Source organism: Anser cygnoides, chromosome 7 (genome assembly GCF_040182565.1).
Source record: "Anser cygnoides isolate HZ-2024a breed goose chromosome 7, Taihu_goose_T2T_genome, whole genome shotgun sequence".
In the NCBI taxonomy this organism is placed as follows: Eukaryota; Metazoa; Chordata; class Aves; order Anseriformes; family Anatidae; genus Anser; species Anser cygnoides.
The window spans coordinates 27425167-27441341 of NC_089879.1; the positions used below are offsets into that span (position 1 = coordinate 27425167).

General features: G+C 43.2%; 1 protein-coding gene across 6 annotated transcripts in view; it reads left to right on the top strand.

Moving 5' to 3' along the window:
* JMJD1C (jumonji domain containing 1C) overlaps positions 1 to 16175 on the top strand; it is a 158671-nt gene that overhangs the window by 98786 nt on the left and 43710 nt on the right. For all 6 annotated transcript variants that reach the window (XM_067001093.1, XM_048069480.2, XM_048069490.2 and 3 more), the window contains one exon: positions 3435 to 3548. In XM_067001093.1, coding sequence (XP_066857194.1) covers positions 3435 to 3548 — 114 coding nt within the window. The remainder of the gene's footprint in view (positions 1 to 3434; positions 3549 to 16175) is intronic.

The following is a 16175-nucleotide window of genomic DNA, read 5'->3' on the forward strand; positions in this document are numbered from 1 at the left end:
AATGCCATCAAAATGTTCTGAGGTGTTTTGCTGCGAAGTGATGGTGCTTAGTATTTTCTAAAAATGTGTTTGGGTTTCAGGAAAGTCCCAAACCAGCTGTTACTCGCTGTCTGAGAGCGGGGCCAGGTGCCTCGTGTAGGCAGGTTATTTCTTGTGTGAGCTGGGGTAAAAGCACTGGGGGGTGGGGGTGAGGGAGGTGCAAAGAAAGAAAGAAACTCTCGTCAGTGTGAGGGAGCTTGCTAGCCAAGCAGCCCAAGTGTTTGTGTTCATAGAGCACAATTTGGCCAAGTGGAAGTTTTAATTTGGTAAAAAAAGTATTATTATTTTTTTTAAGTAGCAGCTTAGAAGAGTGCTGGAATCCGATGTCACTTAAAATTGAGTGTGTGCTCGAGCCCTTTGCTTAATTGTGGTCTAGAGGGAGCTGGGTTAACATAGATGGTAAAAGGAAGCTTTATGCAAGCTTGAAAGGGAGGTTTGAGTTTGAAGATGTTTGGTTTTTACTGGTTTCAGCCAGTATGCCTGATTCTCCCTAGACTCGTCCTCCGCTTTGGGAATGGAAAGAGGGAGCGCCTTCCCCTAAAAGCTTGCAGGGAGCTTGTTGGACCTTCTTAATTCTGGTTTCATGTCATTACATGCCTTGCATGCTTGCCTCCGGTAGCTGACTCTTGCCTGCCGTGCTCTTAGTCGTTTTTTCTTTGTGCATATGTGATCCGTGCTGTGAAGTTTGGTCACGTCTTTTGTACGAAGGCTGTTCCAGTCCCCAGCCTGTCCCTCTTTGGGTACCTTGGTGGTGGCCTGCGTATCGCTCTGAGCTGATGGAGTCTGGACTTTGCTTTCCCCAGAAGGCCAGCTTTTTTTAAAGGGTGGGGTTTTGTTGGTCTTTGATAGGGGGAAGGTTTTCTAATAGTGCCTGAAAAATGGCAAGTTGCGTGCAGCTGAGCAGCCGTCCCCATAGGAGGAGGTGTGTGACATGGCATAGTTTTGCTTTATTTATTTACATATTTTTCTTCTGTGCTTGTGGGATAGTCTGCATCCTTCACATGCGTATTTTGGGGGCGTTGGCCTGTCTAGAGGCTTAGATCTATGAAAGCAAATGAGAAGGCATTACGTTTCTCATCTCAGCATAATCATGCTCACAGATCTATATTTGGAACTGGTTCTTTTAATACCAGCAGTAAGATAAACCGGTGGCTCACACATACCTTAATCTGTCGTGTTGTCTAAATCCTGAACGATAACTGCAAGCCGCATTCCACACGGTTTCGTTTCAGCTAATGATGTGGTATGTCCTGTTGTTTGTACTCAGAAACGTGTTTCCTGACCTGAATAATAGGACGGAAAGTTAGAAGGGAATCGGTGTGAAAAAGTAGAGCAGTGTCTGCTTAGGTGCGGGGGCAGACTAAAAACTGAAAGACTACAACATTGACTTTTTTGAAGAAAAGTTTATCCACTTGTGGGTTTATGCACTCCTGCTTTGCGATTTCATGTGAGCTCCACCCTCTCTTAACTCAAACCATTAGCAATACAAGATCCATTCTAGAAAAGTGATGCAAGAGCAAAGGCCCTTTCTTAACTCTTAGAGGTTAAATAATTATTTGCTATTCAGACTGTGTAGTTAGCATATTATCATATTCCTCTGCCCTCCCAGCCCTTTCATCTAGTTACCATGTTACTGAGATGGCTGGCTGGCTGCCTGATAGGTTGTTGGGTTTTTTTTTTTTTTTTTTTCCCTTGCTCACACAAGGAAGGTAACAACTGAAGTGAAACCTTAAATAAAATAGAAATGAGAGTGCGGTATGTTAGATCTGAACGTTTGTGTTGGATATATTTATTAGAAAGTATTATGTAGCTCTGATAAAATGCTCTCATTTGTTTAACGAGGGCCACAGCTTAAGCTCCACAGAGACTTGGGTTATATTTGGACTAATCGCAAGGCAACACCTTTGCAAAGTAGGTAATGAAGCCTGATAAAATGTTGAGTGCGTCTCTTACGACCTCTGTCTCTGCGGCTGACACGTGGACGGGCTGAAGGCAGGTCATCAGCTCTGCAGCTGCCCTGCTGAGGTGGCTTCTGCCAAGTTACGTAAGCGCTATGTGCCTCAGTTTCCCCATCTGTGAAGGGCGGTAGCGACCCCAGGCTCCCCTGTCTAGCCCGGCTCTCTTGCTGCGGGCTGGCACGTGGACTGGCGGTGTCCTGCGGGGACGGCGGCACCGCACAGATGTTGGGCAGCGTTCGTGCGGCGCGGCGTCTGGTTTGACCTGCCTTTGTTTCTCCTCTTCGGCTCTTCCTCCTTAATTCTGGTCGTAGAGTCGGGGCTCAGAGGGTACGTTTCTTTTTGCTCTTTCCCCCCATCCCTATTTTCCATCGTATCGATTAAGGTTCCTGTTTTTTCTGTTCCTCTGGGTTTGTTCTCCTTACATCCTGCTTGTTCTTTCTGCTGTTCATTAGTGCCTTCCTCTTAGTGCTCGCCGTCTGCCTTCAGAGTTGCATTTTCTCTCCTCCATCCGCTGGGATTTCCTTTTCACCTGACTCATCTCCTTGTGGTACATCCCCGCTCAGTCGCGCTCGCATTGCGCTTCTGTTCCAGGAAACCCTGCCAGCGCCAGCGGGACCGCTCGGCCCCTCTTTGGGGAGAGCTTTTTCCGTCATCGCGCTCCCTGCCCACTCGCCTGCGCAAAGCTTGCTGCGCCTCGCTGCGGGGGGGCCGCGAGAGGCAGGGCGCTTTGTGCAAATACATGTCCAGATGGCACCGAGGGCCTGCTCCGGAGCCTGCTGCTCGCCTCTCTCCTCTCCCCGTGGCTCGCCCTCACTTGGCGTCCCGGATCAGGAGGAGTCCTGCTCCCTGGCGTGGGGCTGGGGGCACGGGGCGAGCTGTCGGGCGAGCAGTTGTGCTGGAGCAGCTGGGTGCTGCAGGGAGGAGCGGCTGCGGGGGAGGACGGCAGCAGTCAGAATAGATGCAGAGACGGGCAGGGAAATGAGATGGTTGACTTGAGGCAAGGTGAACGATTTCAGAACAGGAAGGGGAGCGTTTTCTTGTCTGCAGTTGTTTCCACTTCAGTGTCCTCAGTATAATTACCACTGCGCTAGCTAGTCCTGCAGGCAGAAGGAGAGGATCTGCGTGCTAAGCTGTATGTTTAAGATATAATCGTGCTCCTGTACTTTGAGCTTCTGTGGTAAACACTCTTGCTCAAGAACAATGAGGGAAAGGAAGAATGTATGTTGCAGTTCCATTTTCTTGCTAGTTTTTCCACCAACGGCACAGAGGACAACCGAAAAACACCGAACTCTCCTTTCTTGTATAAATAGCAATTGTTATTCTGTTTTAACTTGTTTTGATGGAAGAACTGCTATGTCAGTGTTTATACAGTCCTGGGGGCTTGATGTGCCAAGCCTTTTTTTAATTCGTTAGTTTTCTTTCTTTTTTTTTCAACAGACATTCAAGCCCTTGGTTGGAAAAAGTGTATACAATTCAATTACTGCAGTAGAATTCCTTGTGGACAAACAGCTGGATTTTATAACTGAAGATAGTGCCTTTCAGCCCTATCAGGTAAGAAATTTGGTTACTGTGTAAGTACTGCTCATTTAGCTTAGTTAAATCCTTGTGTTTGTTAAAAGTCCTTTTTACAGTCAAGTTCTATGTTACAGGAAAAATTTCCTATTGATTATTGGCAGTGAACGTTCCTCATTTTGTGAAAGATTATGTATGGTTCTGGGGAATTTGATGATGCTGAGGAGTAGTATGCAACTAATATTACTGAACCACCTTTCAAGTGAAATTATCTGATCCCTTTAAAGGTTAATCAGCGCAGTTAATTGTAGAGCAGATAAAAGATAGTATCCATCCTTCTGAAGCCAGGCTTTGATTTCTAGGCCTTCGCAATACTACATTGATGTTCGACTTACTGTTTCTTTGAGAATGGCTAGCAGAAAATGTTATTTTTTTGAAAAAAGAAAAATACTTCTTCATGCTGTGGTTTCTAAGACTGCTAAAAGTTCTAATATCCTTGATTTTAATGCCTTCTTCGTTAATTAGAAACACATTTGTATATTAATGTGCATGTATTTAAAGAAGAGGAAAAGCAACGATTTTTTTCACCCCTTCCTGTAAGAAGAAGGTCTTAAAAATCTCTTTTATGACAAATAGAAAACCTCGGGTATTTCAGCTTGCTGATTGCAATTAGAATTGCCATAAATTCTTTTTCATGGCTGGGATGGTACACTGCAGTGATACAGAAATAGTACTTTGAGACTTGGAATAACAGATGGCCCTGAATAAATGCTATGTAATTTTGTCCTGACACCCCTTCTTCCCTCCTCCTTCACCAAGATCTTTTTTTCCCAGTACCAAATATAGAGCTAGAAAAAGAGAAGCGACAGAATGCTGGGGAAAGGAGAGGGAGGCTCGCTGTGTGGCAGGGCTGCTGCTTTTGTGCGTCCACGGTGGGGAAGCTGAAGGAGTTCATTGCTTCTCGTCAGGATGAAGTTACATGTTATGACTCGAGCTGCTCTAACAGCCTGGCCTTGCTGAAAAGGACAATTCCCACTATCAGACCCCACGCTTGCTAGTTCAGCCTTCTAAACCAGCACAACCCTGACTTGCAAAAAGGAGGGGGGAAGCATGTTGCTAATGAGCAGAGCTGGGTTAGCAGAGGGTGCAGTGACTGCTGCGGCCTCCTGGGGGGGGGGGGGTCAGGATGACGCAACGCAGAGTGGGATATCCTCCTTTGGCAGTGGCAGCCTCTTAAATCAGCTGAGCCATGAAGTGTAAATTCACCCTCAGAGTCCAGCCGCAATCTTACAGATTCATTTTACAAAGCAAATACTTGCACTAGCGTCTGTCCTTTGTGTGAAATCTGTCAAGATCATGTCTCTGATAACGTTCATTCCGGTAACAGTAATCAGTCTCCTTTTGGCAATGGATCATTTCTCACAAGATGAGCTGAGCAAAACAAAATGAAATCTCTGAGAAGGACTGCCTTTTTTAAAAAACAGTCTCGTTGCCAAGCCAGGCTGGCAGTAACATAATTGTGCTGTATGCGTTTTAGGTCCTTCACATTAGGGAATACTCACTGATAGTCTTAGACGCAGAAGCACTTTAATTTGGGAAGGTGCACAGAAATTGAAGGTGTCATTTTTGAAAATGTCTGTCGTGAACAGCTAGCTATATATCATCTTGGTAGGTAATACTGTAATTAACAGCATTAGCAACTTTGGTTTTAAAAGAGGTGTTCACTAAAAGCTGGGTAGAATGCAGTAGCTCGTGAGAAATGTTCCAAATGCAAGCTTCATCTGTCTAACTCTTGGCCTTTTATTTTGGCACATCGAGGGCAACTGCTGTATGAAAGGTGAGGTTGTTCCACCCTTCATGGAGCAAACAGCCGTCTATTAAAGCCTGAGATGGAGACTGCTGATCTGTATCAGTTATAAGTAGCTTGGTGACAACAGAAGCCTAAATTCTCTCTTCATTTTCTCATTACAAGAAGGTTGCTGATGGAGATTCCTTATAAGTAAAAAGACATCCAAAAGGTGTCTTAACTGTGTATTGCTCAGATATCAAATGTAGATGCATGAAAGAACGTTGAGCTCACTGATGAATAGCACAGAGATTTTTAAATTATTATTATTATTTTATTGATGATAAGTTTTGGAAACTACATTCTTAGGTATGTCTCTTTGCAGGGCTACCAATGTCCCATTGCTGAATTCTACGATTTAATTATACAGATGAGAAATTCACTGGATGATGATGTCTTTAAGAGAACAGAAACAATTCTTTAAATGTTAACTGAGTGTTACCAGCAATGCGTTAGACAAAAATAAGAATTTGATCATGAGACTGTTTTCTCCTAAAATACTCCTAAATGGGAAAATTGTCTCTGTTTTGCTTGTTATTTTCAGTTAATTCTGGAAATCAGCCTGCACATTTTTAACTCAAAGTCACTGTAAGGTAGTTTTGTACATTTTTTTTCTTTTTCAGAAGGCCTTCTTTTTCTTTGCCATGAGAACAGATCCTAGATAAATCCTTGTTGAATTTCCTGTGAAAATCTGCTTTCTCAAAAGTAGAAAAAATGGTCTTTTTGTTTCCTTGTTTGGTCTGGAACACTGCTAACTTGTTTTTGAGCAGAAGAACAAAAGTGAGGAATTAATCTTTGCAGAGATGAGTTAACTTTGTCTTTCTAAATGTATTTAGTTTTTGCTTTAAGCTCTCATGGCTGTGCATTTTCAATATGAAGTCCTCAGAGGCCATGGTGATCTAAACACTTTTTTTATTGCCTTTTGCTGCTAGTGCCTAAAATTCCAGTACCTTTCTGCCAAAGCAAACAAAGTTTGAATCTGTGTGGGAAGACTCCATTTCACTTCAGATACAATTCTTAACTACTGAGTAATTTTTCCCATCGTTGCGTGTACTTGTAATATTAGTAGTGGGCAGCAGGCAAGCATTTGGTATGAATTCTGCTTAGATTAGCTCTGATCAAAACACAGTGCTCTGTAACATAACCATTGGGCTAAGGGCTTCATGAAAAAGGTGGTGCTGTCCGGTTTGAAGGTGACAACTGCTCAAGGCGAAGAAAACAGCACACTTGGCATGCTTTTAGTCTTGGCAGGAAAAACAAAGTTTGAGTAGGCAAAGAAGTAAATTACTCTCGTTACCAGAAGTGGTTCTTCCAGAACAAGAGTAAAGGCACTTTGGCAGGACTTGCTGGGGAATCATGAACCACAGATTCCCATGCCATGTCTGCTCTTTGCATAAATAAACATGTTTCAATTGTTAAGAGATTCAGCAACCTTCATAAGAGCTAGATGAATGTCATTATTAAAAGTAGGTTGTGCAGCTGCACTACACCAGCCTTTTTCCATTTTTCCTATCTTCACGATGTTTTATGTAGCAAGTATTCCACGGGTGAGTGAATTTGTTCTTTACATCTAAAAGCGGTATGTGACTTTTCTTTTTCCCATACGTCTGCCTTGTATCGTGCCCTTCTCCACAAAAATGCCTCTGAATTGGTGTGTGGTGCCTTAAACTCCAACCTACATCTTGTTTCCGGTGCCTTTTATCTGTGTTGCTTCATGGAGGATACAAACGGTATTATTGTCTACGTGAAACTTGTGTGTGACTGAGAATGACTCATTCATTAATCTGGGTTGGTCAGGCCATTTAGTCATGTAGTTCTTTTTATGGTGGTGACAAGAGGATCTTGAGGAGAAAGCAGATGTAAATGTGTTTGCCATGGTTATTTTCATGTCATTGCTAAGCAAATTATGTTCCTTTGCAGGAAGTGATTGACATAAAATTTGCAACAAGCATTTTTTTGTCTTAAACTAGCATCTGAAAGAGTGGACTTACATACCATATTTCAAGACTACAGGTTTCTAATATTTTTCTGCTTTGCATTCACAATATATCGTGTATGTTTTGTGATTGCTCACTAAGTAAAACTCAACAAATTTGGTGAGTTTTGTGGTGGCTTTTGCTATAGGTTGAAAATGAACATGCTTCCAAATATATCTGTTACAAAAACATTTTAAGCAAAACCACAATAAGCCTACACAAATGCAGGTATAATGTAAAAAAATAGTTAAAACTAAAATTGTTTTCTGTAATAGTAACAACTTAGCTGGCCACAGAATGGTACAGCTATCTATCTGTCAATTATGTTACACGTAGTAAGGTAAGCAGCAGATTGTGCCTTCAGTTGTTCAAGCATGGCAGTTTCCTTGAAGGACCCGGGACGGGGCTATGAAGAAGTAGAGCTCAGTGTATGGTATGTGCGATCTCATCAGTGTGGCGTTCGGCCGTACCAGTCACGGCACTGGTGGGTTGGAGTCTGGGCTTTGCGCTCAGCAGCTGTAGCCAGCTGAAGAGCTGAAGCCAGTTGCGTTATGCTTTGGCCAAGCAAATAAAGAATAACAAAAAGCAATTTACATTGTATTTTTCCATACAAGTGTGCAAAGACCAGGAATCAATATGCCTCGCCCCAGCAGTCGGTGCTTTACAGCTCTCTGCCGGCTCGAGCAGGGCAGGGGTGAGCCTGCGGATTGCCCGGTGCTGCGGTCGTGCTGGCTCACTGCCTCCCGGGGCGGCTGCTCCCTGGCGCGGGGTTCGCGGCGCTGCCTCGTCCCGTTTGTGTGTCTGTGTTGGGTTTGTGAGCATGCAGCGCTGGAACAAACGTGCACGGGTAAGGCAGGGCAAAGAATTCAAATGAAGTTCCTTCACAATCGTTACGCTTCCTGCGAGAGGGTATTTCACCACTCAAGGAAGGAAGTGGAAGGGTGTGCACACAATCTTCTGAAAGTCCCCTGCGTATTGTTTTTTTTTTTTTTTTTTTTTTTTTTTTTTTAGGAAGAAAAAAAAAGGTATCAAGCCAAACACAGTTCAGTTCTTCTTTATGGTGGAATTTTTCTTCAGTCCAAGCTGCTAACTCACATTCTCCTTAAGGACAATTCATGTAATTTTTTTTTCGGACAAGGCTGATTGCCTCAGTATTTCAAAATGGTAAGGTCAGGCTGTCTACTTCTGTACTGAAGGTTCCAGATGTAAAGATACGGCACCGAGAAATCCCCTGTGGGAGGTGTTACATGCAAAATGATAGGTGTGTATACTTTGGTCTCCTAAATGTGCACTGCATGCTTGAGAGCTGACAGATCAAATGTCTAACACACCTTAAAGATTGTTCGAGTAATAATAATAATAAACTTGCCTACTAATCATGAAATACAACCCCAGATTGAGGAACTAAATACTCCTAGATACATTACAAATCCAAGTTCTGTACGCCATGAGGTAAGGCGTGAGAAAAGGGTGTTGTGCAACTCCAGTACTCTCCTTTTCTGTTTATTATGGACAGGTAGTGGGTTTTTCAGGCCTGGATGCTTTTGCATCATTACCTTGCTCATACAAATAAACCAATGGTGTAGCAGGCCTTGTGTAGCAATAACATGTACACATGAAACAAAATCTTAAAGCATGTTGAAACAGGGAGTAAAATAAGGTATCTTTCTGTATGTATTTTAAGCAGCCCATAATCATACAGTGCAGACTTCTTTCAGACTTCTACTTCGGGCTTAAAAATAGCTACTGCAGCTGCAAACTGCTGTTCCCATAAACTTGTACCGCCGCTGACCGGGCAGGCGGGAGCTGCTGGGCTTGTCCCACCCTTTGAGGTTGACACAGGCAGCTCGGGAACTCCGGGTGCCGGCCAGCTGGCGGCTGTGGCCGTCATGTGCTCCGCTCCCAGTTTCGTTTCCTCCGCGGCTGACAGAGAAGCACACAACTTTCTGCATCTTTAACTCTTCTCAGTGTTGTCTTGAAGAGCTGCCTCCCTCCTTTTCCGTGTCTCTGGTGTCTGGACCACCCATCGGCAGTCCAGCTGCCTTTTCTGGCAGCCTTGTAAAGAGCGCTGGTCTGAACAGCTCAATGGCGATGCATCTATGTTTCAGTGTACGTTTCCAACGTGAGGGGAAGCAAAAGGCTAAATCCAGCTAGAAGTGGGTCAGATGACTCATGCCAGTCTTCCCTGCCTGCTACGAGTGTGGGACAGAGAAGACGTTTATCGGAGCAGTTGCAAGGAGAGAGGAGCGAGGGAAAGAGTCGCACCCTCTATTTGCAGAATGGGGGAGAGAGATGCGTGTTGTCTCCTCGGCCTGCATTTGGGCCTCCCTTCAAAGCTGCTGTGTACCCCAGGGCTTGACCTGTCTTTATTCTCACAGTGGGTGGAATAAAACTGTGCCTCTTTTAGCTTGATCTCTTAAGGAGAAAGGGCTTACTTAGCCCTTTAGCCTGGGTAGGGAACTTCCTGTGTTTGATAGAAATTAATACTTTTTTCACCAGTAAAAGTCCATGGAAATATTGCTCAGAAGAAGGAGGAAGGCTCCTTATCCTTGGTTCTGTGTCCTTTGGTGATTCCAATCTTCACATTTGATTTATTAAAATACAAATTTTTTTTCATGAGTGTTTTTCTTAGGTGACATCTTGACCAACCCCATTTTCATAATGCAGACACACAGCTCCTAGAAAAGTCAGTTTCACTTTTTTTCATATCCAGCTGGCACTTTGCCAAATAGTTGCTGTCTGCTGGGATTGGGAATTCCGATGCCATGGGGAGCTCTGAAGCTTGAATGGGGGTAAAATCCTGCTGCCCTCGCATGGGAGTGTTTACGTGGGGGAGGGGAGAGCAGTCTTTCCTGCAGTTCAGTTCGGGGGGAGAACTCTCAGTTTATTGAACTCAATTTTTACAAGAAACATTTTTTAGCTTGCATTTGACCTGATAAATATGATAGCTAATCTGGTGAGGTGTTCGTGGCTTTGTTTGGTTTTGCTCCTTCCTCTGATGTAACATCGAACTGTTGATGCATGTGCTGCAGAACAGTACAACACTATAGTTTTTAGTATGCTTTTAAATGGGGAAGGTACAGTATTTTGTTGGAGCAACTTTGCATTGAGAAAACCAAACACCTTCCACAACCTGGGGGATAGGTTGTACAGCTGAGAGATTGGAGGTAATGAATTGTGATGGGCAGGCTTCTTATGTTGTCCTCGCAGGAGGCTGCACATGCTGAAAATCTGACTTACACAGAGATTCATGAATTACTTGAAAGGGGAGGTCAGACTTTGACCTTCTCAGTGTTGTGAAATCTTTATCATCAAAAGGTCTGTGAGGTAGTGTGTTCAATCAGCTTCTGCAGAGGTATGGTAGGAGGGGAAATGGAGTACCCCAGCTAATTGTAGTCCTTACGTGTCTTCATAACTTTCTGCTGTGTTTGGAATGACACCTAGCAGAAGTACTAGTTTGCAGCCTAGGATTTGTGCTCTCTGCAGCCTTCAGCAACTTGCAAGTGCTAGTAGTTGAGCACTGCAGCACTTCCAGATGGAATGGACGAAGTGTGGAAGTGGAAGCCCTTTTCCAGGCCAGACATCTTTGAAGAAACTTGTGATTTTATCCAAACTTGGTTTCTTTTTAAAAAATGAAAGCAAGTACAAATGCTATTTTTTGCATAGATGTTGGAAAAACTTTGCTAATAAAAGTGCGGTATTTGTTTTGATGTTAGAGAGCTTGGTTTCCCGTGTTTTTCCTCATCAAACCTTTTTCCTAACAGTATACTACATGATTAAATATAGTTCTTTTTTTTTTTACTACCATTGTTTGTAAATACTGATTATACAGGTTTTTTGTCCTGTTCAATCTAGCAAACATTTCCTGTCTTTTGAATGGATTTAAAATTAACTATTCCTGTTTTTCCTTGCATCCCCCTCTTCTTGTGTGTGTCTGCCAGCATTATAGTATTTCAGTATGCTTTTGCTGAGCAAGTGGGTTTGAAGCACATTAATTTCTGTGTATCTCACAAATTATTTCAAATTTTATAACTTTACTAGTGACTTTTAAACACACAGTATAGAAATTATATTTCAACCATAGAGGCTGTGTGAATGTGTTCTTCCCACTGCATTGGTATACAACAAACAAAATCAGGTTAAAGCAGATTTTAGGATACGTAAGACTTTGTAGCTAAAGTATGGTGCTAGGCAAGCTACTTTTTTTTCCCCTCAAGTGGTGTAATACGGTCTTGAATTATGTTTTTGATAGGAGTTTTTTGGTTCTGTGTGCAAGTAGTTGTATCAATGGACAAGTGTTGTGAAATTGATGAGCATTGTGTCAATTTTAACCACTGAATGACTTTGCCAGGTTTACCCCAAAGTGTTTATTGCAGTAACAACTGAAATACCCGCGTTTTCTGATTAGCAATTTAATCTTTCCTGTCTGCAAGACCATTATTCGTCTGTTCCATAAAAAGGCACGGCCACTGCTTTCTCTGGAGTTGGACAGAGCTGCAGCATTGGTCCAAATATGATGTGCATCCCAGCTGGTCAGACCCCTGTTATTTATAGGGAAAATACCTAAAATGGCTCCAGCAGGTCAGAACAGAGCCCTTAGCATGAAAAAGTGCTTGTCGATGGCTTCTCTGCTTTGAATATTGTCTTGGAGCAGAGGCAGCATTTCCATGTTTGCACGGTGCTGCCTGCCCAGCCTCTGCACCGTGTCCCTGACACCAGGAAAGTGCAGTCTTCGGAATGAAATTCTGCAAGAAAATGTCCAACTTGTTTTCCCAACTCAGCTTTCCCAGAGCTCCTGAGGAGTTCAGATTTGGGAGATAAAATTGAGGACATTTGCAGAAGGTTCTGCAGCTGCTGCTGGGCTAAGCTAATGGCAGTTCAAGTTACAGAGCTGAGTGATTCACAGCAGTGATGTGTACTCGAATGAATGTTTCAGGAGGTGGTGGTAAGAGCTTTTCTCAATCTACCACATATTGGATAGTGTTCTGCAGATTTGAATTGAGAGGACTTAGCTTTTTAATACCTTAAGGTTTTAGTTAGCAGCATTCTTGTCAATGAATACCGTCTTGCTAATAATGCAAGGTATAAAAGACATGCTGGAGGTAACTACCCTTAGATAAGAGGTGAGGGAGCTACTCTGTCATTACATGTGCTGGCAGCGTGCGGCTTTGCAACCCGGCCAGCTGAAGCTGCCGCGAGGGACTTCTGCTGTCCCCGATGCCAGGTAGATGTGTCTGATGAAACTGTCAGTCTCTGAGCAAGAAATGAACTTGTGGCTTGATTTCTAGGGATGTTAGTCTGCCTCTCTAGTGGCCCATTTGTTCAGACCACTGATGATCAAAGGAATAAGCTTCCTTTTTGTTGCCTAAAGGCATCTCCATCCGTACGGCTTGTCCTTGAAGGGATATGGTTTGGAGAGTTGTTAGAAACCTTCTGAACGCTCTTCATGATTCACGAGGTGTCTGGGTCTAGGTTTAAATTTTAATAAATCAATTTACAAAAGATTTTTTTTTATCTGCTCATTTTGTTACTTTCCTTGTTAGCATTAACTTGTCTCTGCTAATTGTTTGCTTCAGGGAAATGTCTGCACTTTGAGGTTTCTTTTCCCATAGATAGCTGTGGTAGCGGCATTGTGTTGCTTGGTAGGTGACTCAAAGGCTTGGTCCGGTGTCCCCACGTCACTGGAGGGTCGTTGGCCGTGGGGGAGGACCGGTGCTCCACGGCTCTCTTAGGAGCTGAGAAACTAGGAGAAAGCTGTGTATTGCTGAGGTGCTGGGGATAAGCGTGTGGAGTCTGTAGCAACAAGGAGGGAAGCATGACTGAATGGACAGTGAAAGAAAAGCAAGTGTGTGGCTGTGTCCCCAAAATGAGGGAGGAAATGGGCTTGGAGTACTGTTCGCTTGAGCTTTATATTATTCTCCGTGCATAAATGACACATGGTTACTGTGGCTTTCTAAATGCAAGCTGTCAGGCCACCAGTTTGGTGGGTAGGAGCCTCTTGTTTGGGGAAGTCGTTAGATCAGATGCTAACAGAGACGTCACGTCAGGAGATTCCGCTTTCCATCCCACTCAGTCCAGCCAAATAGTTTTTCTGTTTCCTTCCTAATCTGCAAATCAGATCAGGACCCAGATTGGAATTACAGTGACAGCACTTTGTCCCAGCTGCTCAGGGGGAGGGTGACATAATCCATCAGTGTAAGGGTCATCTCTTCTCTTTAATCCGTGGTTTTCAAATGTGGGACTGTTGTAGAAGTTACCAGAGCGGTTTCTAAGTTGATTGTGGCAACATCTGCCTGGCTCAGGTTTGCTTTTGCTTCTGCATTGATGGCTGCTTGCTTCCCTGCTGCACGCTCGTTCTGTGTGCTGCTCTTGTCTTCCTTTTGTCTTTCCATCCTGGATTCTCATCTACAGCTGTGGGATTAGTGAGCTGACTTGTAAAAAAGCAGGTTTTTCAACATGCGTGTTTCACCTGAGACATCGGTAGTCTTACAGGAAGGCAAGTACCTCTGTTTGTTTTTGTGTTTGAGAGTTAAAATTCTTGATGATGAGCTAGATTTTCTTCTGTGTAATTTATGTTCCCAAGTTTAATACATTTTTCATAGCATAATCTTTCGTAGTTTTATATTTTTTCTATAGATTTTTTTTTGGTGTTCTTGGGGATGTGAATTATTCTAGCAGAACTGAACTAATCAGTGCAATGATGCTTTTTCAAGCCTGAAATCATGATTTGGAGAAATGTGCACAGCCCTACTCCCCCTAATTCTCAAACCTGATAATTATAATTTAAAATCAGCGTCAACTCTTTAATTGTACAGATGAAATGAGGAAGGAAGTAAGGGTGTGTGGGGACAAGTATTAGGCATAAGGAAGAGTGGGGAGCAAAAGAAAAATTATTGATAGCTTTTCCTGACAGATGTTAAGTTCACTGACAGTTGAAATATTACTAAATTTTTGGGCTTCATCTTCTTTTCCTGTAGCGTCAACTTTCTATTCATAGGTAGGTACTGCTGTTACATACTGAAAATAACCGGCAGTCTTAAATGTATGTGGTCTAAGATATCTGTACATATTTGTCCCTTTGTTAACAACGCGTTCGGAGCCTCTTGTAAAATGATAAATGGTTGGTGTTCCCCTACTGTGCCTGCGCAGGTAGGGCGAGCGCGGTCCCTGCGTCACATCCATGCACCTGCAGGCAGGGCTGGCCTCATCCTGACTTTGATCCTGGTCTAGGGGCCAGGGCTGTGCCTTCAGGCTTGGCTTGACCGGTTCAGATGTAGCCCAGCAGCTGCTGCGTTGGAATGAGGCAAATGGTGACCGGGCACTCAGCAGCACCAGAAAATAGGTCAAGTGTGGGCTGGGTTTACATAGAAAGCACTAACGTCGCCTGGTAAGCCTGAGCCTCTCCTCTTCGCTCAGACAAAGCCGTTTAAGGTAAACTGGGAAGTTAGCATCTCCCCCCAGAACTTTTCAGCCTTCTGCCGGTGGCCAGGGACTTGTCAGAAAGCAGCGAATTAAAAAGAACACACCGGTGGGCGATACACGCGCACACAAAGATGTGCGGACCAGCAGATCTATTAATTTTAGTTGCAGTTAAAGTTAATTTTTGCTTTATAGGGATTTGCCATGGTCCATTTGGCCATGGCCACACCTGCTCCAGGTGATGCAGCTGGTGCCAGTTGCTGCCAGTTTCTCTGCTCTAGATGAATTCTCATCTTTTGCCACTGAAAAAAAAATAATCTTGTGGCATGGCACAGGGACGTTACCAATTCATAGGTAATGTTTTCTGAAGAACGTTGATAACCTGCCTGTCTAGATTTTATGTCACTGTTTCCTGGTGGTTTTATTTTTTAAGCTTGGCATCAGGCACAACAGTGTTAAGTTTGAAGGTTTGTTAGAAAAGATTGTAACCACAGAAAGGTTATTATAGATAGTGATATAATCAGATATATGTCAGGTGATATAATAAGTGAAAGATAGAAGAGAAAGGAAGAGGGAATAAACGAAGGCTAGTTATCAAGGAATGAAAGGAGAGGATTGTGCGCACATTTTGGATGAGCAAAAGGATGCACAGACATGGAATTCTTATGAATATACATTTGGGAAATCTTCAAGGTGAAATGACTTTTTTGAGGCATCTTTCACTTTGTTTTGAAGTATGCAGGTATGGATAAAGTCAAAGGGCAATATGCCAAACAGAGTGTCAAATGACTTAATGTAATTCTCAATGTGCAGTAAGCTCAAGCAGTGTTGATAAGTTGTGTGGTCGGAAACATGGGGAAATCTGAGCAGACAATGATTTGAGCTGGGTAAAATGCATGTGATCAGGAAACTGAAGGTTCAAGCTCCTGACTCTTTGATCTTGAATTTTTCATGTGCACTGTTTGAATTTAAATGTGGTCCCTCTACCATTAAAGTACTAATGAAATGCTTATTTTAGTGTGCAGTTCATACTTTGTCAACATTGTAAACATGACTCTCAGGTTGGTTACATACTAGTTTTCATTTGATTCGTGTCCTAAATCATCAGAAAACCTCTAAGCAGCCAGAGGAAGCTATAGTTAATTAAGCCACAGATGGTGAGGACTAATGTGGTGTTGACCTTTGTGAGGACTGCAAAATCTACTTAGTCGTTCTCTGTAAAACGCTAGCTGAAATGAGTTCCTACTGATACTAAAAAGATGTCTTTTATGCATTGAAGCCAAGTGTAGACACTGTGGCTAAGGAAGGCGCTCTCCCAAGTAAACGTTTGCAGGTTTTACTGCATGACGTGTGTTGAGACTTGGTCTTCAAGGCTTCACTTTAAGCCTTCTTAGTGCCAAAAGCCACAGTTTTTCCAGGGCTGGT